We start from the raw sequence: 26,089 nt of genomic DNA, 5'->3' as shown, positions 1-26,089 counted from the left end.
ATTTTTTAATAATTAACATTTAAGGTTCGTTTTTAGATATATTTTATATAAATAATAAGTTTTTATAATATATTTAAAAATATTTATTTTAATATTTGTCTCCTTGAAATACATCCTCACCCATATACTATCACTATTGACATATATCTACTTGTATAAATTAATTGTAATTTATTTTATAATAAACCTAAAATGGTCTACATAGTAACCCTGCAAAAAAAATAATAAGGCGTGATTTATGAAAAAGGCAATAATCGTTTAAACATTAATTATTAAAGATGCTCCGCCTACATGTTATTTCCTTTTTAATCTTTTATTTCTGTTTGAATAAAATTGGATATTTTTTATCAAAACACCCAAAAATTATGGGTATAAGTGACTTTAATCATTATCTATGGCAATATAGGTTTCTAAACGAGTTTAATCAATCAAAATTAGAGCCAATGAAAAGTTAGACAGTATGAGTAGTAGTAAACAGCTGATTTTGTTGACTTTGTCAATATGAAAATATCTCTGTCGGAGTTTACATGTTACATGACAAACTAATGTCTAAACCTTGTGATTTTTTCGAAATGTATTGACGGATAATGAACAACGCAAATTCTAATTACATTTTAACATAAAACACCACAAATCAATCCGCCCATTCCACGAAAAATGTCCACCAGTAAATTAGATGCAGTTTACCGTAGTATACTCATCACAAAATTTTTTACTAAAGGTTGGGGAAAACCAGAAAACCTTCGTAGGTAAGCTTCTTATGCTAAGATAATTATATTAAACTTCCTATCTAGATATTTATAGAATATACTAGACTTATAGAAAGTTTAGAATATCATAGAGAAAAAATAATTTAAAACTTTTATTTTTAGGTTATTTGAGTTTAGAAAAGTTGTCTCCAATCGTGATGAATGCTTTAAATTGGTCGAAAAAGATTACCCCGTAACAATTACCAAGGTTTGTTTAAAATATTGTGTTATATAATATCATGAATGGTGGTCAATTTCGCTTATGTTTTAAAATTATAGATTATTACAACAATATATTTACTTTAATCTTTTCTATTATTTTATTATTACAATTTATTTTCAGGAACAAAACCTGTCAGATTGTCGTCTTCTGGAGGGCTACTTTGTTACTCCAATGGAAAGACATTTACCTGGTATAGTCCCAGAAATTGCACAAAAGGCACATTTTCAAATGTTATTACCTAATCATTGGCCAGAATCCTCATGCAAACCTGTCTGTTTACATCTTGCTGGTACTGGTGACCATGTAGGTATTTTTAAAGCTATTATTCTTTGAAATAGTGGTAAGTTTAACTTTATGAAATTGGATAACAATTTTCTTCTTAGTTGTAATTAAAACTTATCATATTAATTATGATATACCTTATACTAAGTCTTACAATAATATTTTTCAGTATTTCTGGAGAAGAAGAAATTTAATGGTTAAACCATTGCTTAAAGAAGCTGGCATTGGTGGGATCATATTAGAAAATCCATTTTATGGCCTTCGTAAACCAACTGATCAAGTGTAAGATATAAATTTTCTTATTAGCATACTTTGTACCCTTTTCTATATACATCAATTGTTTTTATTTGTATTATGTTCGTTTTCTTAATTAGAATTTTGGTTATAATATAATTATAATATTACTAATATCTACTCAAAATGTGGAATATACAGTTTTTTCAGGGATCAATGTAAATTTAAAACTTTTTTAAATTCTTGTGAATTACTATGACGTCTTTATTGCTTCTATTAAGGTATATTCTGCAAATTACACTTGCCAAAAATAAAAGAGTTGAATAGATATTTTTTAAGTATACTTATGATCTCCATACTAACCCAATCAATCCACCTTTATATTACACATAAAGATGTTATTGCAATTTACTTTAAATCTTGCTAATTACATGTAGGTTTTGTAATTATAAGTATGTATATTTATTGGGGATTTAATTCAGTGTTTTTTAAATACTTCTTTCAATGTGTGACTTCCAGGCGTTCCTCCTTACATAATGTGTCGGACATTTTCGTGATGGGCGGTTGTTTAATTCTTGAGTCGTTGGTTCTTTTTCATTGGTGTGAGCGTAATGGTCTGGGCCCGCTTGGAGTCACCGGATTATCTATGGGTGGACATGTTGGTATTTTACTTAACTTAAAATTGTAATAAATTCTCAATGGTGTTGGCTTTTAATAAGGCATAAGAAAATAAAAAATATTTATAAACAAAATTTAATAGAAAACTAACACATTTGCTTGTTTATTTGTAGCGTCAAAGACTACTAAGGTCATGTGAAAAATCTTCCATTATATACTTTATTTTAGGTTGTATTTTAATAAAACATACTAAAGGCCTTACGATAGTTTAAGTATCCAGATATGTATTATATATGGCGTGGAATAAAATGTCATATATACCGGTTTAAGTATCAATGTAAAAAGTATATATATTTTCGCAAGCAAAGTTGCGGAAATTTGAGCTAGTATGCGTATACTGCATTGCAGGATTACTGGTAATTTGACGTATTCCCTTAAGGAGGTGATAGGAATGACTATATTTGATTAACCCATATGCAACATCCAAAACTGAACAAATTTTCGAGTTACAATGTTTTTCAGTTTTTATCAAAATAAGTGAAAAATAAAACATAAAATTTATTTCATTTAAAATATGATTTACTTCTATTTTTTTCTTCTGATATTAAGTTGTCATATCAAGGGCATAGAACGGAAGTATTATATCATTAGCCACAAAATATAGGTCGCTTTTAAACCCTAATTAGCTGCTATATTAAAAATACTTATGTTTTCAATATGGCACAAATATTTGACGTGTTTGCTATCTTATGTAATCGAGTATACCATAACAGTTATAGTAAAAAAAAAATATCTTTTTTTATAGAGCATTTGTTTCTACAGGTATTTAAAGTTTCTTATTGATCTGTATATTTTCAGATGGCCTCTTTGGCAGCTACAAATTGGCCGAAACCACTAGTGTTGGTTCCTTGTTTATCGTGGTCTACTGCATCTGCTGTGTTTTTACAGGTTTGAAATCTAAATTAATATTGATGTAATTAAAGATTCCTTCCAGTTGAATCCTCCGTTATTAGATTCACAAAAACTGTCTTATTCATTATTAATTTTTTTAAACTAAAATGTTAAATGATTTGATTAGATTGGTACACCCGCAGTGTAGCTAAGATAATAAATCGTTTATTTACAAATAAAGGGGTAAATGCAGACTGTTTATATATTAAAAAAACTGCAAAATCAGCCATTTAAAAAGAGGCATATAAAGGTCATATTAAGTAATTAACATAAAGTCATTATATAGTAAGAACAGTTATTTATAATTATTTTCAAAACTTATGGCTTAAATACTGTCCACCTCAGGCACCTTCCCTTAAATAATTAAATAAGCTACATATGGCAGTGTTCTTTTACTTCTAGAAATGTGTTAGAATAGTTTGACAGCCATGGCATAACAATTTTCTAAATACATTGTGGTACATGTACAAGAATGAAATCGTTTGTTCACTATTTTGCTATATTTCCTTCGATTCAGGGTGTAATGTCACATTCAATTAATTGGGATTTACTCGAAGACCAATATTTATCAGATGGTACGTACAGGGAAAAACTATCAAAAATGGTGACCATTGTTGATGAGGCCTTTTTGGCGGGAAAGAAGTTTGCTCAAACATACTCACAAAGAATGGACTCACAGACAGGAGACCCAATAGTAAAAACCGTTAATCTGGAGCCAAATAATCCTCTCGATATAACGTTTAAAGAAAATCCCATTTTCAAAATTAAAGAAAAAAGAAAAGTGCCTATAGAAAACGAGTCATTCGCTCAAAAAGAGAATTTAAATGAAAAGTTAATAATATTGTTAAAAGAGGAGAAAATTAGTCAGAGCCTTTATGATAAGTTAACGTCAAATGAGAAATTTGAGTTGGACTCCCAGGATATTGAGATTATAAATAAATTGACTGAAGCTAGTATAAGGGAAGTGCTCTTAAAATGTAAAGTTGGTAAGTGTTATTCGTTTGTTTTATGAAATGGATCGTCTTAGTTGTTTTTATAGTGATACCACACATATAGAAAAAAAAACAAATTGCACAAAATAGACCTACTAAAACTAGTGTAGCCTCGATAATAGGTCCACGGTGGCCACAAACATGATACTTATAATTATGTAATAAGTTCGCATAGGTAAATATACAAAATAATTACAATTCATATCTTCTTAATAATCCTAGTACATTAAACATTAACGAATTTTACGACCAATAGAACGTTTTATGATTTAATTAATTCGGGACACAAATATATTTTTAATTTTATGTATTAAAAGATCCCAGATCCACAAAAACTTATCGTTACGAACTGAGATGCAAAATAATCATAAAAATTATTTAAGAAAAACTGTATATATCATCATATAAAATTACCTTTTTTAATTTTAGAAACCAAAAGCGATGTTCCTAAACTTAATTTAACAGACTCTAAAACAGAGTCAAAAATCTTAACAAGCAACATTTCATCTAAAGAAATCATAGATAAACCCAAATCTGAGAAAAAATCATGGAACGTATCAGATCTTACCTCCGATCTATGGGTTAATCTGCCTTTCCTGAAATCAAGTGGGAAAAAGATAGATATTGGAAAAATACATTGGAGGGACAGAGAGGCACTTCAATTTATGAGAGGGATAATGGATGAATGTACGCACTTGAGCAATTTCTCTGTGCCCTTTGACACTTCGCTGATCATAGGTGAGTGAAGTGAGAAACGTTTCCTTCTGTATATGTTTATATCTGTCTATCTTTAAGAACAGATTATTAAAGTCGATAACTCCTAATAGAAATACACAATAAAGAAATAGTTTATTTAAAAAAAGGCTTTTATATTATTTACATCAATCTTTGAATTTATATTATTACGTTAAAACTTAGTTGAAAAAGCGTACACTATATTTGCGTATACGTTACAGCTGTGTGCGCAAAACACGACGCGTACGTACCGAGAGAGGACGTTGGGGCCTTAGAGGAGATCTGGCCTGGGGCGGAAGTGCGTTATGTGGATGCGGGACACGTCTCCGCCTACATCCTGCATCAGTCGTTATTCAGGTACCTTTAATCAAAGGTTTTAAAATTCAAGTATTACATTACAAGTATTTTTTAGTTTCTTAATTTCCCTAGATTTTTACTATATTTTCTATCAAATATGCCAAGTGGTTGGCACTAAATTATATATATCCTTGAGGCAAAATTACCTTTTTTAATCTTAATATTTTGGACAATTATCACGAGGCTTCGATTTAAGACTACTACTTTACTTAGTCTTGTCTAAGTGAAGTCAGTCAAACGTAAATCTAGTTTCAAGAGTTTGTGACATACCATTTTATTTGTATGAATTTGACATTTCTATGGTTAATACAAATGGGCAGTCATTGTATGCCTGGAATTGCTTAAAATATTGAACTTAAATGTGCCCGATTATAAAATTTGTCATACTGAACTGTCTTAAATAGGGGATTTTGGTGCAGCCGTATTGTAAAGAATTATAAATATGTATGAACGTACGTAATACGAAGTACGTGATTTATTCTGTACTATCACCAAACGCGTATTTTTGAAGGAAATCGAATAGAAACCACATAAAAACGCGCACAAAAACATACATACATATAAATATATAATTCATTTAAAGAGCTGTGTAATAATCAGCTTAATCTTATATCTTAATTCTTGTATATATATATATAATTGGAATCTCGGGATCGGCTCCAACGATTTTCATGAAATTTAGTATACGGAGGAATAAATGATAGAAAATAACAAAAAGGTGGTGTTTGAGTGGTCCCAAATTAAACTGAAAAATGAATCTTCCTGACATCTATCGGCGAATAATAATACAATTTTTTTTAAATTGCTTTAACTACACAACAACACTAAAGCTATTCCAGCATATATAATCTATATTGTTCATATTTCATCATTTTATTAGTATGTGATTCGTACTTATATATAATTTCCAAAAACAAAATTTATAAAAAAATAAAAATACCGAGCAAAGCTCGGCCATCCAGGTACTAAATATTAAATAGTGATGTATTTTCCTCAGGTCATGTATACGAGAGGCCTTCGAACGGTCAAAGAAGAAATGGAAAGATGGACAACATATCGAATGATACTAAATACTAATAAAATAATTGGTGCATATTTACAGCAATATTTAGATTTTATGGGTAGTGATACTTTTGTGATTCGAACCTTCGTCAATAAGTGCCATACGGCTATCAATTTTGACAAAATATGTTTACCCTGTTATCTGTTTCCATTTAAGTATAGTTTAGATTGGTTAAATGTTGATAGATTTCTAGTCTTGTTGAAATGTCCCTAAATCTTTCTTCGTTAATTTTATACCTATAGTACAAAGTTCTTAGTTTGTGCGTTTAGATTATGTAACTGTGTTGTTTTGTTAACGAATTTATGTAAATAAGAAATTTATCTCTATTGAGAATGAAAAGTGTATTTTTATATGCAATAAATATACATTTTTATTTTTATATGTTTTATTTACTGACGGAAAATGTACCCAGATATCAAGTTGACACTTTTGTCGTACGGGATTAATACTTCTCTTACAATGGCAGACCATATTCTAGAACGTCATTTAAAAAATATAATTTGAGGAGGTATCAAACCACTTCTGTGAGAAGTTTGAGCACTTGAATAGCACTCTAGTCGAGATATGGACATGATAAACATATATAAGATAATATATTATGTACATGTAAACACAAAATAAACATTTGGTAAAATTTTATTGCGTAAGATACGTTTGCTTACAGATTGATACGGTCAGTAAAATAATCAACAATATCTTTTAAGTTTTACCTTCTGAGTATGTATATTACTATTGAGATTTAAAAAAACTAATTACAAATTAAATTCAGTATTCCATTTGACTTACTAGACTATTTGACTACTACTTACTACTACTAACAAGAGCTTATAGTTAATGTCATCATGCTCACAGCAGTTTCTGCTCTCAAATAACATTTTACGATTTGGTATCATAATAAATAATAACAGCTACATAAAAAGACTGAACAAAACATCTATGCTAACGCATCATACAGATATTTTACGCAGACCATCAAGGCTGACGGGTCAGGGGATATTATTCTAGAAGCGTTTCAGAATTACGCAAACTCCGGGGTACTAATGCTACCCTTTGATGTATAGGCACGAGTGAACAGTACAATTCAGCCTAAAGCTATTTGGGATATATTTTTACACACCATATGCAGACCATAGTTATTTTTATACCATACTATGCAAATAAAACACGTAAATAAAAAAAGGTTTTATTCAATTCACATAAGGCCGTACCAGACATATATGAATTATTTAGAAAAAAATCTATACAAAGGATATTCTTTACTAAGAGCTACATTATACAAATAAAACCGACTTATTTTTGACTTTCAATAAACATTTAACAATAGCTTTAAAATACGGCATACAACTAATCCGTTTCTAAATTGGCTTAGTATTGGTTTGACTCAAATATAACTATTTACATTAAAACAAAGTTTGACGGCCATTCTACTGGCGGAATAAAAATCCTATATATAGGTGACCCATAAGTCAATGCAGGTGATAGGCGAATCAAAGAAAATTAATAAAAAATAGCATATTTTTAGAAAATCCATTCAAATATGTAAAAATATTTTATGCACCCTTAAATTTTACCTTTCTTTATCGGACCATGTTAAAAAAATACTGCTCAATGTTGGCAAGTAAAATTAAAAAATGGCGTACTTAGTCGTAAAATTCAAAAAAATACACAAAGAAAATAGTTTTCTTAAATTAATTTTCTGGGTTTAGGTTAGGCCTAATCATGCTCCATCACCCGACTTTAGCTGATGTTTATTAATGGTACACCCTGTAAACACTTGTAAGGTAAAATCTGAAGCTAATGAGTTAACTTCCTATGAACATTGAAGGGGATCTAGTATTAATAATGTTGATCGCACTATATGGACCTGCATTAAAAGGAGATTATCTCGTACGGGATTTTATGCGATTAAGAATCAAAACTATACCAAATGTAATCTGTGGCATTCAACATTCCTCCATAATTTGCGTCAAATAATGCAGTTGTGATAAAGTTAAAGGGTAAAGTGACTATATTGGTATTATGTATTCAGGAGACGTTGAATTTATTAAGAAATCGTTCTATATAAACTTTTAATATGTAAGAAATTCACGACTGTCATTGGTATTTTGCGATAAAAAAACGGAACTATAGTTCAGAAATATACATTTCTAAAGTAACGGTTAGTTATTCTACATTAACTTTTAAAAAACAAATGTAGGTTACCACGTAAATTCAATAAATTGATGCCGATGTTTCAAATTGTGATCACGAAAACTCAATACTGAAATTACGTAATAGCCTAACTGTAAAAAAAATTGAAGAATAGAAGGGTGTATACTCATTAAATCCTACAAATGTGAAATGGAAAAGAAATCCTAATTTTAAATTCAAAGATAATCTTTATTCATTGCGTAGTGCAAACACTTATAAATTTTATTTTATACCAAAAGGAAGCCACTCTATCGTTGTAATTCCTGAGAAGACCCCAATATATAGGTTTGACTTAAATATTTAACTAACACATAAAATTGTTAACCAGTAGAATTATTATGTTTTGTTTAAGTAACTTCAATGTTTATGATAGCTTAAAAAATTATTGAATATCATTATTTCTCTGTTCTTGTGTGCAGTAAAATGTCGGCTTAAATTTTACTCACACTCAACTTTCTCACCCGTAACCAGATGGGGCAGACAATAGTGTTTTGTTAGTGTGTTAGTGTAGATAGTGTGCTAGTGTTAGTTATCATTGGTCATTTTCATCCAAGCCAAATAATCTTAGAACCGAATTCCTGGAATTGAAACCAAGCCTTATCTACGCCATCACAGACGCCTCTTCATTGTAATAATTATTTATGAGTTTTCGGCCCAGAGAGCATAATCAACTTTTTTCATTATGAATAATGCTTTAACTATACAAATCGGACAAAACTATGTTGTTCGCATCACTTTTTGAGCAGAAGATTTCTAAAGTCGTGGTTTGAGAGCGGTCGTTTGTCGCCATTGGCTGAGCCTTTGCCATTACTTGTGGATGCCTTTTGAAGCACGCTGGGAATGAAACTACTGAGCTGTGTCCGTCTCCTGTAAAATATAATTTTTTTTATATGAATGTCAACAAAACGTTTGATAGTGAACGAAAACTTCGGAAAAGGATATTTTTTTTATTTATTAACAGTTCGTTGCTGGAAATATAGTACAATTAAAATAATAATTAGTAATGGCGATATCGCTTTTGACCGATTTCTTCCTTGCAACCATTTTAAAAAATGAATTAATCCGGACGGAAGGACCAAAATATTTATATAATAGCAATTACACTGTGAAATACGGGTATATCTCATATCATAGTATTATTTATTATGTAGATAAAAATTACGTGAATTGCCTAACAAGATCAAATACAAATACTAGACCAGAGAAACTAATCTAAAATCCAGTTTATACAACACATTTGGTGCCTTTCAATATAATCGCACCCAACCCAAATTAACCTCAGAAAAAATCTAATTATTGTTGATAGTAGATTGCAGATGAATAAGAACAAAAAAATATAGATAAAAATACATACATTCCTCCTCCCGTATCTCGTTTGGGCAAGCCGAGACTAACTTGCCCTGCGTCTTTCTTTGGCGGAGGTGCGCTTATAGCGACATCTATCTTCCGATCGGCGACTAGTAGACCATTTGTCTTGTCCAACGCCGTGTTTGCTGATGCCTCATCTTCATACTCTATGTATGCAAGGCCTTTGGGTTTTCCATCTCTGGAAAGTGAAATAATATTTTTTAAATCATTGATGTCAATAGTTAAAAGCACTAGAAAAGGCATGGAACGATTAATAGTGTAATTTGTGAGAATATTTATGAAATGGCTAAAATTTTAAAATGTGAAAAAAGTGTAAATACAAAAGTTTCACATCTTTTTATTATCTACAACTTTGCCATTCTTTTATTCTATTGGACTAATAGTTTTGCCTGAAAAGGTTTATCTCGATGTACCCCCCTCCCACTTCCCGACCTCAGATCGCCTATATATTTTATATATTTTTCTTTTCATTTTTATAATATTATTCTCCTTTTCCAATGGTTGTCATTCTACTATTATTACTATTTACTAACTTTGCTATGGAACCTTATTTTCCGAAACAAACAATTAAATTAAATTAAATTACTTTTTTAAGTCTTCTGGTCTATATAATCTGACAAAATTATTTTCCTCAATAGCTGCTCTTTATGTATACTTACTTGAAAGTGACGACTCGTACGTCCTTTAAAGCACCGTGTTTATCAAATATCTCAGTAAGAGCCTCTTTAGTGCAATGGGAAAATGGTAAATTCTTTACGAACAACTTATTCCTCTCAACATCGGTGGGATATTTGAATGTGGGTGTACTTTTCGTCGCCGTATACCGCGAAAGGAACATCGGTCTACCGTTTAACGGTAAACGGTCATGTTTTACTGCTTCGTCTACTGATTCCTGTAGAAAATATCTTCATTAGTAAAATAAGAATATTTACTGTAATAATGGTTTAAGACTGAAATATTAAATAAGGCAAAGTCAGTTTATGACTAAGTAATGTAAAAATAATTTACATGAAAGGAAAAATTAAACTAATAAACTTACCGGCGTTTCATACTGGCAGTAACATATAGATCCACCGAAAGCTTTGACTCCAGCTTTTACCCTCATTGACACAATTTTACCGAACTCAGATAACTTTTCACGTAGGCCTTTTTCATCTACCCTACAAATAATAAAAGTTTGTTAGAGAATAAAATTTAATTGCGTAGAAATCAAGTCTTTGAATTGATATTTAAAAGTTACACAAATCGTAAAAAAATATCCAATTTTCTATTAAGTAATGAATTGAATTAGAAAAAGTATATTCAAAAAACCAGACAAATTAAAATTTTACTTTTGAAAAAGCAAAACAAATATTCCCGTATTAAAACATTAAAAAATATATATTAATTAAATTAAATGCTACTGTTAGATTAATAACTAAATGTATTTTTATTTATTTACTTTAAAAATAAATAAAAATTCGTATTTTATTTATTTTTAAAGTAAATAAATTTTACTTTATTCGTATTTCCTTAAATTATACTAATATAAGTACACGTACTTGAACTCGAGATTGCTAACAAATAGAGTACAAGCCTCTCTCGTACCAAACCGCTTCGTCTCGCTCGTACTTTCTTTACGTTGGCGTTTATTATCACCTGCAAATAAATATATTTTTTTAAATATTCCTGTCTGTTAATTATCTGGTTATTACCAGTAATGCTATTGCATAACAATCAATTGATAATTGGACGTAGTTATACAAAAATGTTCCAATCCACATGTCATGCTAAAATGAGTTAAATATACATATCTGCGTATTTTTACATCTACTATTTGTTTCATTAATCTGTTTCAGGCTTCAAGTGACAGTTTTAGGTATTTTATTTTGACATTACGTTCCAACCCACACTTTGTCAGATTAATGCAATATGCAAGTCATAAAAAATGTATTAATCCGCATGAAACATTTTAATAAACAATATTATTTAATTTCACCAGTAAAAAAAAGTTTCAATAGGTTTGGAACATTTTATCAAAATTACAAAATATTCATTTTTCTTGAAAATAATGTTCCAATTCTTTTGGAACGTTTACACAATATTTTGAAATAATGATTATTCTTGAAAACACTGTTCCAATACTTTAGGAACCTTATAAAAAAATATAAAATATATATTTTTCTTAAAACATAATGTTTCTATGCTTTTAAATCTTTTTTAAGAATGAAAAATAATTCCAAAATTAATGTTACAATGTTATAATATCGTTTTAAAAATACGAAAAATAAAAAATTGTTTCGTTAAAATTAAATCATGTTTCATTGGGTGTTCCACGGTAGACGAAATTCAAATTTTCGTAAGTTTTTACAATTTGCCGGTCATTCTCAGGCTTTACATTGAACAAAATATGATTCATCATTCGTGTTTTATTATTATTAAAAAATATCAATAAGGAATATTTTATGTTCGTGCTTCGTTAATTACTTTGAGTTACTGTTTTGGGGATTTATCATCGTAATAAAAATGGAAGAAAATAAGATCAAAGACGTACAGGTATGTCGGGATATGTTTTTGAAAACTTTTCAAATAGCGACTCAAAAAGTCACAGTGTCATTAAAAAACGTAGAAGTGGTGAACCTATTGCGGATGGTAGGGGAATACATAGAGGTGACATAAATAAGTTGACAGATGAGGATCATAAATTCATTGTTGATATTATTAATAATCTTCCAAAATAAGAGTCACATTATCGAAGAAATAATAACAGTTGGACTTTATATTTACGACCCGGTATGACAATAAATAAAATTTATGATATAATTATACAAAAGAACACGCAGAAATATATGGTATCGATCGCAAATGCGCCTCCTTTGCGACATTGAAAAAGATTTTCTATGCTGATTTTAATTTAAAATGTAAAAAATTGAAAAAAGATACTTGCAATAAGTGTGACCAACTATTGAATCAAATCTGTAATGCCAAAACTGAATAGGAACAAGAAGATGCTAAAACTGAAAGAGCAGAAATGTTAAGAAATCAGATGAATCAGGATTTTATAGACGCAAGAAACATACCGGATGTTGAGTGTTAAACCTTTGACTTGGAAAAGACGTTGCCACTACCGCGGATACCAACAAATGTTGCCTTTTATAAAAGGCAGCTGTGGCTTTACAATAGTATCCACTCTGCATCTGATGACGTAGGACACTGCTATGTTTGGGTCGAAGGTGAAGCGGGTAGAGGGGCGCAGGAGTTAGGGTCATGTTTAGTTAAATATATTAAAACAAAAATACAGCCGTCTGTTAAGAATCTAATACTCTGGAGCGATTGCTGTGGAGGGCAAAACAGGAACATTAAAATAGTTCTCTTTCTAAAAACTGTCTTAAGTTGTCACCCAACATTAGAAAGCATTACATTTCGCTTTCTTGAATCTGAGCATACTTTTTTACCTGACGATACGGACTTCTCTAAAATTGAAACTGTTTTAAAACATCATCAGCCAAGGAGTATATAGATTTTTTTTTAAATGCTAAAAAAAGAAGCCGTTGCAAGTACAAAGAATGGAGAAAGCAGATTTTTATGGGACTGAAAAGATTGAATGGGACTGAAAAAAAATATAATCAACAGAAAAAAAATTAGCGACAAAAGTAAAGTAAGCTGGCTAAATGCCAAAGAAATAAAAATAGAAAAAAATAAATTATTTTCAATATTTATGAGAACTTCGTTTGAGGAAGAGTTTAAGAAGTTGCTTATTGACAAAAAGAACAGAGAAATAAAGAAAGATGATTTAATTCTTTTGTGGCCTAACGGAAAACTGATCGCACCAGCTAAGTTGGCCGATTTAGAATCAATGTACATGTTAATACCCGAGGACTGTGTCCAGTTTTAAAAAATTTAAAAAGTTCGGATGAGCTTATCGATGATTTGGATGGGTTTGGCGGGGAGCCTGACTTCGAGATAATTGATGAATAAATCATAAGCTTTTTTTTAACTAACTTTTTTATATTAATTAAATTATAATTTAATGTTGAAAACTTATTGTGTGCTCAAGTTATTTTCAAAAATATTTTTGTTTTATTTCATTGCTAAAGCTTCGTTAATTGCAAAAGTTGATGATTTAGATTTTTTATTTTAACCGATTTCTTGTTAGACTTAAGTTTTTCACAATAAATCCTTCTTATATCATAACAAGTCGTATTTATTTAAAATTAAAAAATGTGGAACGTTTTTACAAAATATACTGAGTGCTCCTTCATACAAAAAATATTTTTTCCAAAACGTTCCAAAACGATTTTTCCAAAATACCTTTATTTCAAAAAGCAATTTCGAAATAATACTATTATGATAGAACAGTATTATTGAAATACTTGAATAAAACCTACAGTATTGAATTATCCTAGTTCAAACAAAAAAATGCCGAGTCAAAACACAAAAATGTAATTATATTGGTTTCAACTAGTTGTGGATTGGAACATTTTTGTATAACTACGTCCAATTGATAAAAAAAATTCTGTGCTTGAATAACACAGTTTTGTTTTACCACCTGTATTGTACTATTTGTATATTTACTCGCCTAATTACACAAAAAATATACTACTACAGTGAAGTGAAACATCGTAAACAAACCTACACATTGCAACACATATAATAATGAACTACCTTCATCATCATCATCATGACGTCGTTTCGTCCCGCTCCCCCTGTCTTTATTTCCTTCGCTCTCTTCCACTTCCATATCTCCTTCTCTTTTCCTCTTCACGTCACTACCTTCAGGTGTTTCCCCTGACTTTCTTTTCCCTTGAGGGTTTGTCTGCTTTCTTTTGTCTATCTTTCCTTTTTTGTTTTGTGTCTGTTTTCCTTTTTGTTTTTGACCCGTCATCTTTTCTTTCATCGCTTGATAGTTGTCTCGCCATTCTTTTACTTTAGCCTGCAACAATTTTGTCATAGATTAAATAAATTTGATTTAATATATATAAAAAAAAATTGAAATCTCTATGAAATAATTATTTTTAATATAACAATTTAACTATACAGACAGACTCACTCGTTACCACTATAAGCGAGAAGATAGTATATTTTAGTTACAATTAAGATAACTACAAAATTTCAATTATGTAAATAGACGGAAAAATTTTTTTTATTTTTTTTACGAAGTGTCTTATATAGAAAGGAATAAAAATGCACAGATTACCTGACACAGCTCTGAACATTCTAACATAGTCTGTAGCTCGCCAGTATCCCTTTCAAAGTCTGTCCAGAGACGAACAAGTGTCGGTGGATAATCTGTGACACTTCGTAAAGCTCGCCGATGTAATTCGCGCAACCGTCTCTCGTTGGCTGGTGGCTCTCGGCACTTTTCCAAGTATATTAAGGCTTCCCAGTATTTAGATAGGGTTTTATTTTCACCGTACTCTGAAAAAGGAAATAGATTCAAATAATTAATGCACAGTCGTTATGTTTGCAAAGTATGCATTTTATTAAAGGGTTGTGTTCGTAATAGAATCATATTTAGTTGATAAAATAAATTGAGAGCCATGAGGGTGGTCCCAAAAATATTTTTAACTCGGCTGATCCGCGCATTCGCATTGTGAACGTGTCGTGGTTGAACATTCGTTGCGTACAGTTAGATGCAATTTTATAGTGTTTTTTTTGTGCATCTCTTGTCAATAGTTACGTCCTCCATTTAGACTATTATAGTGAGTGTTTTTGTGCGTATTCGTGAACTATTATTGTAAGGCAAGGTACAGCATCAGTCCTAACATTTCTTGTTCCCAAAACTAATAATCTATCCATCCTTACGGCTGACGTGTTTTTTTGTGCCTTTCGCCCTAACAAGGAGCAACCTTGAGGTATGTACTCAGGACTTATTTTAGTATAAGATTACGTATCAACGGCCACCGAACCGTTCTTTGTGATACATAATTTTTTGGTAGCAGAGCGTGGTTTCATTTTAGTTAATGATTTTTCGGTATATAAGTCCTGGGTTCATAACTTATTAATGCATATATCTTGTTATGTTTGTAGGGATTATAGTGTTTTGATAGTGTTATAAATCGTTTTTTGTAGTAAGTTATTAGCCGCTTATTATAATTTGCTTTTTATTTGATTTTTGTGCTATTGTTTGTTCTTTTATACTTTTATATAATGGCGGTTTCGCACAAGGCACAAATAGCTGGTGTATTGCGGTGGCTAGGATCGGCCGTTTTAAATATTTCGCGAAAAGATCGCGTTCAGGCCCTTCTATCAAGAAGTGACGCGTTAGAGGATAGGATGAAAGATTTATATAAATCGTATCAGGCATTGCTTGAATTGGGTTTGGAACCGGAGGTGATGGACAAGGTTTGTGCAGACATGGATCAGGCTGAGGATTTGGCTGATCAAATCAGGGAAGCCGTTGGTATTATTAAATTAAATTCGGCTACTCAGTCAAATAACCTTCAATCGAAGGATAGTTTAACTTTTTCAAGTGGTATTATAGGTAGGTTACCCAAATTAGATTTGCCCCATTTTAGTGGCGACTTAAGCCAATGGGTGGCGTTTATACATTTATTCGATAGTTTAGTGCACTCAAGGGGTGATTTAACATCTGCGCAAAAGTTGGCATATTTGTTGGCTAGTCTCACCGGGGAGGCTAAAGGGTTAGTCCAACATTTAGCACTTGTGGACAACAACTATGATATAGCCAGAGATTTACTAATGAGGCGGTATCAAAATATACGTAGGCTAGCGGATAGCCACGTAAATGTCATTTTAAATTTACATAGTAATGTGCAGAGCCACAACTTAAGAATTCAAGTTTTAAATCCTTTATTAGTGGCAATTAATGGCTTAAGGGGTTTAAATTTGCCTGTAGATAGTTGGTCTTTTATTTTGTTGCATATTACATTACAAAAACTAAATTTAGATATGCGCACCCGATTTGAACAGGCGTATGGTGGAGATTCAACCACTCATCTTCCCACGTTTGATGAATTGATCTTGTTTTTAGAGGATGAGTGTCGCAGACAGGATAATGTTCCAGCGCCGTCCACGACGCCGGCCCCAATTTCTACTAGGCCGCGACAACAGCATATGCGCTTAATGCGACGCCCTGACCAGCGAGTTTATAACGTGGCAACTCAACATTCAGGCAAATGTTGTGTTTATTGTCGAGTCCCTGATCACACCGTAGTGTCATGTCAAAAGTTTTTAGCATTACGTTTTCAAGCACGGCGAAATATTGCCCGACAGCGGAAGTGGTGTTATGGTTGTTTAGGTAAGCACCTGGCATCACAATGCCAAGTGTCACGACCATGCAAACAATGTAATGGCAATCATCACATTATACTTTGTGGTAATATGAATGGTTCACCCCAATCAGCTGCACCGGCACGGGAGTTTGTTGAAGATATGCAAAATACAGGTGATCAGTGGAATGGTGGTGTGAAGGTTAGACACTGTAGTTTTGGTCATGCTTCCAGGCACCGTACAGGATCAGGTTATTATGATTATCATCGGAGGCAGCCACCACCCTGCAGGGGCGGGGGAAACTTAAGGTCTCATGACAGGACTCGTGTCACCTCTGATCAGCAACAACTTCCTAAGAGCAAAGATAATTATGACTCTTGTGCATTACCTGTTATTGAACAGCAACGTCGTGATTTTGTTAGGCCTTTGCCCTTTTCTGAGTGGCCTCGTTTAGGCCAGCGGGTCCCTGAACCAGAAGGATATTGACTAGGTCACGTCCCTACTAGAACTCCTACATCTCCTATTACTGTTTTGTTACCCACCGCACAGATTTGTGTTGGTTCTCCATCAGGTGAGCAGGTAACCACGCGTGCGATTTTGGATTCTGGAGCACAGGGAAGTTTGGTGTCAATGGATTTGGTGGATAGGTTACAGTTGCGTATTTTCCCTGCTAGCGGGAGTATATTTGGTGTAGGTGGCTCTAAGGTTGCTGGTTTGCGGGGACAAGTTACACTTACTTTTTCTCCTGTTCAATGCTCTCAGCCACAGATTACAATTTCTGCCATAATTTTAGATAATGTTATGGGCAGACACCCACTTGTTAAATTACCATCGGAGATATTAGATTTTACACGTAGTCTAAACTTAGCGGATTGTACATTTCATATTCCAGGTCAAATCGATTTGCTACTCGGAGCAGAAGTTTTGGGAATGCTGCGGCTAAGTAAAAGCACACTTTTACAACCAGCGGGTTTAGTAGCAGTCACAACTGATTTTGGTGATGTCATTATGGGTCCTGTGTTTCCAATAGAATCTCTTAGCGTTGAAGATGGTAACTTGTGTGTGGGACTCTCACTTGCTGAAGCCATTCAACGGTTTTGGGAAGTCGAAGAGCCTCCCACAGCGGCTCGTGAAAATCCGGAGCACCAAGAATGTGAATTGTTTTTTCAGAATAACACTGGTCGTCTCCGTTCGGGTAGGTTTGTCACGAGGTTACCTTTTTTACCATCCCGACCACCTTTGGGTCACTCCAGGTCTTTAGCTGAGAAAAGGTTAACATCCATGGAGAGACGAATGAAGAGAGATTCTACTTTTCGTGCTAAGTATATAGAGTTTATGGACGAGTACTTTAAGCTCGGACATATGTCAGTTTCTGATTTTGATTGGCGCACACAGGAGCACTACTTTATTCCACATCATGCTGTGTTTAAAGGTGGTAAAATAAGAGTGGTTTTTGATGGCTCAGCGCCTACTTCCAATGGAGTTTCTTTAAATCAATGTTTGCATTCGGGCCCAAAGTTACATCGTGACATTGGTGATATTTTAACAAATTTTAGAAGACATCAGATTGTATTTGTTGCAGATATTAAAATGATGTTTAGGCAAACTGTAATTCATACTGATGACCGTTGCTATCAACTTATCTTGTGGCGTGAGAAGGAATCCGATCCAGTTACAGTATTTGAATTAAATACCAATACATACGGACTCAGATCAAGTCCTTATATTGCTATTCGTACATTGTTAGAATTGGCTGAGCGAGAACGTTTGCAATTTCCAAGAGCAGCTGATGTTTTGAATAGTGATGTTTTCGTTGATGACATTTGCACTGGAGCTGCAAATGAGAAAGAAGCCTTGATACTACGCGATGAGCTAATTGGGATTCTTAAGGCTGGTGGATATGAGTTAAGGAAATGGGTGTCTAACTCACAAGCTGTTCTTGCTGGTTTACCCGAGGATCATCAACAACATCCTTATATTTTTCAGAACGTGGACAACCCTGACGCTGTTGCAGTATTAGGTATTCAGTATCAACCGTTAGGTGATATATTTACCTTTCGAGTGCAAGACATAGATGTAATTAAATCTTGGACAAAGCGTGTAGTACTTTCAACTGTAGCCAGGATATACGATCCTAATGGATGGTTAGCTCCAGTTGTTTTTTGGGCAAAATGTTTTATACAAAAGCTTTGGTTACAAGGATTAACATGGGATGCCCCTTTAGTTGGTGAATTGTTAAGTGTTTGGGTTAGGTTTGTTTCGTCGCTTCCTGAAATTCAATTGATTAAAATTGATAGGTCTTTATTGCCACCAGGGAAATGCATAGTGGATATTCATGGTTTTTGTGATGCATCGGAAAGTGGTTATGCTGCTGCAGTTTATATTCGTTCTGTCAATCAATCTGGTGTTGTAAAGGTTAAACTAGTTATGGCAAAGAGTAAGGTTGCACCGGTAAGAACACGCTTAACAATTCCTAAATTAGAGTTATCAGGTGCTGTTCTATTGACACGTTTGATAAACCATGTTAAATCCATTTTTGGCCAAAAAATGAATATTCAGAAGTGTTTTGCTTGGACTGATAGTCAGATAGTTCTTGCATGGCTGCAAGCGTCAGTTCATGTTTTGGAAGTATTTGTGGCCAATAGGGTTTGTCAAATTCAGCAATCTGTCGTGACCTTGGATTGGAGGCATGTACCGGGAGAACTTAATCCGGCAGACTGTGCATCTCGAGGTTGTGAGGCTCCAGTAATATTAGACCATCCCTTATGGTGGGCTCCAGGTTGGCTGTACCAACCCGAAAATTGTTGGCCTCGCACTAAAACGGAACTTGTTGAGCCCCTTCCGGGTTTAAGAGTTATTTCTCTTGTCGTTCAGGAATCGATAGAAAACTTAGACCCGTTACTCGCAAGGTTTAGTTCATTAGACAAATTGATTGGAGTGACCGCCTGGATTAGGAGGTTTATTTATAATTCAAGGAATCCAACAATTAAGAATATGTCAAATGTATTATCACCAGATGAAAGAAATGAATCCTTATTATTCTGGGTTCGTTATATCCAAGCTAAGCATTTTGAAACAGTCTTTGCTACTCTAAAAGGACAAGGTAAATTAAAGGGATCTGTTGCTCGGCTGAATCCATTTATTGATGATAAGGGTTTGTTACGCGTAGGTGGGAGATTACGCCATTCAGAACTACCTTATAATCATAAACATCCGCTTCTCCTTCCTAATCGAACTCCATTGGGAGATTTGATAATTACTGACAGACACGAAAAGAATGCACATGTTGGCTTAAATACACTTTTGGCTATTATTCATCAACAATTTTGGATTTTGTCAGCCAGGAGGGCTATTCGAAATGTTATTTTTAAGTGTATTCCTTGTTATGGACTTAAGGCATCCTTGACTCAACCACAAATGGGAGATTTGCCTCCAGATCGCATTACTGCTGCTAGACCCTTCTCTGGTGTAGGCACCGATTTTGCTGGGCCATTTTCCATCAAGGTTTCATCATTGCGAAACGCCAAGATCGTAAAAGGGTACCTCTGTGTCTTTGTCTGTCTTGTTACAAAATCCGTACACCTGGAGGTGGTGTCATCACTTAGTACTGAAGCTTTTATCGCTTGTTTGTCTCGTTTTGTTAGTCGTCGAGGATTACCAAACTTGATTCGCTCCGACTGTGGGACAAATTTTAAGGGCAGTGAACGTTACCTCGGAGAAGTTTATAAGTTTTTGACTGAAAACCAACTGCCTATCGAAAGTTCACTTTCTCGTCGTGGAATTAAATGGAAATTTAGTCCGGCTGGATATCCATCTTGGGGTGGAATATTTGAGGCTGTAGTGAAGGTGGCCAAAACACATATACGACGAATTATAGGAGAATCAGTTCTTACATATGAAGAACTAGCCACAGTCTTTTGTAACATTGAATCTGTTTTGAACTCACGACCACTTTGTCCTATATCTTCGGACCCAAATGATCTAGAAGCTTTAACTCCTGGACATTTTTTGATTGGGGCTCCTCTCAATGCGTTACCTGAATATCCATTTGTAGACACACCAATAAATCGGCTCTCACGTTTCCAACTGCTACAACAATTATCTCAGAGTTTTTGGAAACGTTTTAATATAGAATATCTCCATTTATTGCAGCAACGAGTTCGTTGGATAGATAAAACAGATCCGCCTAAAGTTGGGGACTTGGTTCTTATCAAAGAACCAAATATGCCACCATTATCTTGGAGACGCGGTCGCATTATTAAACTATTCCCGGGTGCAGATGGTACCCCACGAGTCGCCGAGGTCCGCGTTGGGGAATCGGTTTTAAAAAGAGCCGTGGCCTGCTTGTCACGTCTTCCAGTGGCATAACCTTTGCTACCAGCCTCCGGTTTTAGACTCAGTCATGTTAAGCCTGACTGGGACGGGGGACTGTTCGTAATAGAATCATATTTAGTTGATAAAATAAATTGAGGGCCATGAGGGTGGTCCCAAAAATATTTTTAACTCGGCTGATCCGCGCATTCGCATTGTGAACGTGTCGTGGTTGAACATTCGTTGCGTACAGTTAGATGCAATTTTATAGTGTTTTTTTTGTGCATCTCTTGTCAATAGTTACGTCCTCCATTTAGACTATTATAGTGAGTGTTTTTGTGCGTATTCGTGAACTATTATTGTAAGGCAAGGTACAGCATCAGTCCTAACATTTCTTGTTCCCAAAACTAATAATCTATCCATCCTTACGGCTGACGTGTTTTTTTGTGCCTTTCGCCCTAACAAGGAGCAACCTTGAGGTATGTACTCAGGACTTATTTTAGTATAAGATTACGTATCAACGGCCACCGAACCGTTCTTTGTGATACATAATTTTTTTGGTTGGTTTTCACAACAATCTTTATAATAATCATTTCTTCAATAGTGACTTAATTGGTCTTAATGATAATACTCACTAAATATTTCTTCAAATATCTCCTTCCCTTGCTTTGGGTCTTTCATTCTCTTGTATTCGAGTCTAGCCCAGAACAGTGGTACTTCACAATCATTGGCTTCTTCGCCCCAAGCCTAAAATATATAAATTTGATTTGTTGGTCATTTGTCACTTTGACAATTTACTCTAAATTCAAAAAGAATATTTAAATTTCGTATAAAAACACGAGATTTTGAGTGAAAAAAATTCAAAAACACATGAAAATGTTATCTAATAAGAATCAATTATTATCCATATTCGAGTTACTTCTTCTAATTATCACCTCCTACCTCGGCCAATGAATCCCAAGCGAGTCGAAACGTGGACCTTAGTCTTTCTACTTCCGGTTCATTGTCGAAAGCCGTCTTCCGCCGTGTATATTCGCAGTAACTCAACCATAGGGTCTCAGCTTCTTTGTACGAATCCATTCCTTTTGATAGAGCCGTTTCGAATATAGTTTTTACCTAAGAAAAATTATATTAATGATGAACAATCCAGTAAAGTTAAGATTAACAATAATTTTGGTTTTATGGAAGTAGAAAAGGGGAAAAAAAGTTGTATGTTTATTGGCGGAATATATGAACTACCTAATAAACCTACCTCGTCAAACTCCTTATTCTCATGTTCAGCCTGCTGCATCTTCAGCACCCAGAAGGTTGATTTCCGTGGACATCTCCGCGTGCACGAGTCTAGCACGCGACGTATCGTCTCACGTGACGATGTACGTTGCACGTGACGCGCGTACGCGAGTAACAGATCGTGCGATTGAGACGACGTAAGGCATTCTGTAGTCGCACGATCATATAAAACCTAATGGCAAGGATTCGTAATAAGGCTCTTACATTTTTATTTTAAATGGCAAAATATCATTTTATGGGTAAATTAAAATTAACTTGAAATCTACTTATAAAAAATGTTGGTATATTTCCATCAATTTGATATAAACATAATTTGTATAAGATTTGCAATCAGCTAACAGTCGATCCGTTATAATTGTGTCATTCGACTCTAAGGACTCCGTTCGTCCATTCAAATCCCGGTCGAGCTCCTAGCGAATTTTCTCTCTACAAACGGACCGACATAACAATTGCTCTTTTCATAACGGTCATCCTTACATAAATTTTTAGTTATGGTATATACAATACCAACCTTTAGTATACCGTTACTGTCGCATTCCGAATACTTTTCGTTTTGGGATAAGTCCTTCACTGTATCTATATACTCCTGGTACATTTTGTATTTTTCTTCAACATCCCTTAAAAAGATAAATATCTTTATAATAATCCCTGGTAAAAAAGTAAATAGTAGTTATGAGATGCAGAAATGTTTAAAACATACTTTTTTCTGTAGTTAAAATAAAAATAATATGATGATTACCATAACTAACGAAGCTACTTCTTGTCTTAATAGGCATGTTCTATGTTAATATTAATTATTTCATTATTTCTAAAAACTAAATCAATATAACTTTCAGGGAGCACTGGAATTTTTAATGTCACTGAGCCAGCGAAGAGAGTGAGTAAAAACGGTTTGTAAATCATTGTGAATGAGTAAAAACCACTGATTTAAGTTTGAAATACAGCAACAACTTGAAGCACAATTTTCTTTATGTTTGCATAGTTTGTCTAAAAATAAATCAACTTACTCAATAACCAATAATTTATCTTCAAATCCACTTATTTTCTGCAAATATTCAACAGCCACTTCGTGGACCTTTTTTATCTGAAATAAAACTTTGTTAATAAAAATGCAATTAGTAATTAACCAAAGTTAAAAAAAAAATTTAAATGAAAATGTTCTTTTAAAAAAAAAACATGAAAGAAAAATCAGAATAATAATTAAAGAGTGACAAAACATTCATCATATAGGGAAGTCTAATTTAAGTAATTATGTTCATTGTCTGATGGCATTTGTCATGCTGGCATAAAGTAATTTATTCATGTCACTTCATTTTATTACTATAGCCTCAACTTGGCAACAACCTGGCAGTTTGTAATGTGTTTTGCTTTTAACATGAATTACAATTCTGACAAAATAACAATTCCATTAGGTTAGGAAGCATAGACAACTAATCATCTTCTTAATAACAAAGAAAAATTACAGATGATTTAAAGACTGTACTGTAAAGTTAAAACAACACCAATTTATAAGGCGACCAATGAACAAATAAAGAAATAAAGAACATCAACTTCAACCAAAAATAATTCAATATATGTCATTGTTGCAGATAATAAGAAAATATTTATACCTTATCCACATACTCCTGGTCATATAATTGTAGTGCTAATTCTTCCATTGGCTGCCACACTTCCTCACCTCTGATAAGCGGTCGCGACAATGTCTCTTCCAAGCACCATAGTACACGCTTCTTTTGTGTTTCATACTCTGAATCATCTTCACTGCACACAAACACAATTCATTTCTTACAAATATGTAAACATTTATTTACATGCAACCTACATATATATGACCAGATTTGACAATGCAATTCCCATAAGTGTAACAGATTGACCTTGATAATGTTTAAATAAATAAGAAAAGCAGTAAATAAAATTTAATAAGCCTTTAAATTAAAAATTAGTTATGATAATAGGTATTGACTGTAATAATATAAATAAATACTATGTTTACTATCAAGCTAGTTATAATATGTGTTTTATTTATTTAATTATTTTTTTATTTTGTACTTTAAATTTGCTTACCTCATGGCTTCAAGTTGGGCTTTTTCCATCTCATACCGGGCATCCCAAAAGGCTTTTCCTGAAAGTGGATCAGCACCTGCACGTCGTAACACCTCTTCAAGTTGCCCACGCACTTCTGTTACGTCATTAATGCTTAATGACCATGAGTACCATTCACTTAAAATAGATATGGCTGAAACCGTTTTAAATATTTTTCTTAATATGCATGAATGTTTTAAAAACATGTTCAAACTATCACTTTACTTTACTGAAAGTGAAAGAAGTGATAATATTACTTGCATAATATATGGTAGTAAATAGTCTTCTACATATATCAAAGTTCACAGATAATATAAACTTTTTCTCTAATACTTGAAACTGAAGCAATTTTTATTATTTGAGTACAATAGTAAGTCTTACATTTTAAACTTGTTTCAAATGTAGATTTAATTTGAATGTGACTACTTACAATAACAATCAAGGGTAGCCAGCTTAAAAAGATTAACTATCTCTGCCTGAGCTTCACTTGTATGGGCTAATGATTCTTCAGTTTGAATTCTCAGAAGCCAATGTTCTGGTCTTAGCACTAAAGTATTTTGAAGTCTATCAAATGCAGCTCTCCATCGATCTAAGTCTGATAAGCGCCTGTTAATAAATTTGGCAACATTTACTGTCATGAAAATGTATATGTTTCAGCTTTATTATATCCACAAATATAAAAACTTTTTATAAAACTATTATCATTAAACTGCATACCATAACGCCTGAATTAAACTTATGTGATCGTCATAATTATAATGGTCTTCTTCTATTCTCCTTTCTAATTCATTTACTTTCTCCATAGCATCTTCAACTTCATCATCATCGTCATCCTGCAAAAACATGAGTAATTATTGCATTAGACAGCCTGAGAGGTCTCTTAATGAGTTACAGATAAATTAAATTTTTGTTTCAAGCATACTTAGATTGGACTGCTTAGATAGATCACCTTTATGTATATAAATAAATATATTTATATATTTGAAAAGGTTAGTATGTTACGAATAGGTTTCTGAACATCCAATACATACTGAATCGAATAAGAAATACTCGGGACCAAAATCACTAATTAAAAATAAATAATTTACCATAGAACTATTTAAATGAATAAAAAGATAATAGGAAAATGCTTACGTCTGAATCGTCAGAATCTTGGTCACCGTCTTCTTCTTCGACAACCACTTCAATTTCATCCTCTCCTTCTGATCCATTACGAACTTCATCTTCAACAATTGCCATAATTCCTAGGAGTTAAATTTTAATGAATCGGTCTGTTATTTTGATAACACACTAAAATTATAAAATGTTTTCGTTATGGCATGCTATGGCGGCGGCAGTGTTACCCATAGATAATAAATACCAAAGAGTAATATAAGTATAGGGGAAAAGAACGCCCACTCGCGGCAATATTTGAACGATTAATTTAAAGGCT

The 26,089-nt window shown here is 33.0% G+C and overlaps 2 protein-coding genes across 2 annotated transcripts; one reads left to right on the top strand and one right to left on the bottom strand.

Moving 5' to 3' along the window:
* The first annotated feature begins 480 nt into the window (after positions 1 to 480).
* On the top strand, positions 481 to 6,578 carry LOC111004365 (protein ABHD18). The gene is made up of 10 exons (XM_022275367.2): positions 481 to 749; positions 873 to 957; positions 1,093 to 1,275; positions 1,424 to 1,536; positions 2,008 to 2,146; positions 2,965 to 3,054; positions 3,575 to 4,043; positions 4,479 to 4,787; positions 5,006 to 5,141; positions 6,139 to 6,578. Exons 1-10 carry the CDS (start codon positions 658 to 660, stop codon positions 6,203 to 6,205), a joined length of 1,683 nt encoding a protein of 560 aa, XP_022131059.2. The 5' UTR covers positions 481 to 657; the 3' UTR covers positions 6,206 to 6,578.
* A 797-nt stretch (positions 6,579 to 7,375) lies between these two features.
* LOC111004406 (squamous cell carcinoma antigen recognized by T-cells 3) lies at positions 7,376 to 26,020 on the bottom strand. The gene is made up of 17 exons (XM_045630955.1): positions 25,792 to 26,020; positions 25,375 to 25,490; positions 25,088 to 25,263; positions 24,640 to 24,811; positions 24,186 to 24,336; positions 23,583 to 23,659; positions 23,087 to 23,192; positions 22,538 to 22,747; positions 22,228 to 22,401; positions 21,921 to 22,032; positions 14,939 to 15,159; positions 14,407 to 14,674; positions 11,304 to 11,400; positions 10,802 to 10,922; positions 10,422 to 10,654; positions 9,749 to 9,940; positions 7,376 to 9,261 (listed from the first exon to the last, which is right to left on the bottom strand). The coding sequence occupies exons 1-17, from the start codon at positions 25,894 to 25,896 to the stop codon at positions 9,126 to 9,128; spliced, it is 2,667 nt and encodes an 888-aa protein (XP_045486911.1). The 5' UTR covers positions 25,897 to 26,020; the 3' UTR covers positions 7,376 to 9,125.
* Positions 26,021 to 26,089: the final 69 nt, after the last annotated feature.

This window comes from Pieris rapae, chromosome 14 (genome assembly GCF_905147795.1).
Source record: "Pieris rapae chromosome 14, ilPieRapa1.1, whole genome shotgun sequence".
NCBI classification, from domain to species: Eukaryota; Metazoa; Arthropoda; class Insecta; order Lepidoptera; family Pieridae; genus Pieris; species Pieris rapae.
This window is presented reverse-complemented; position numbering and strand designations above follow the sequence as displayed.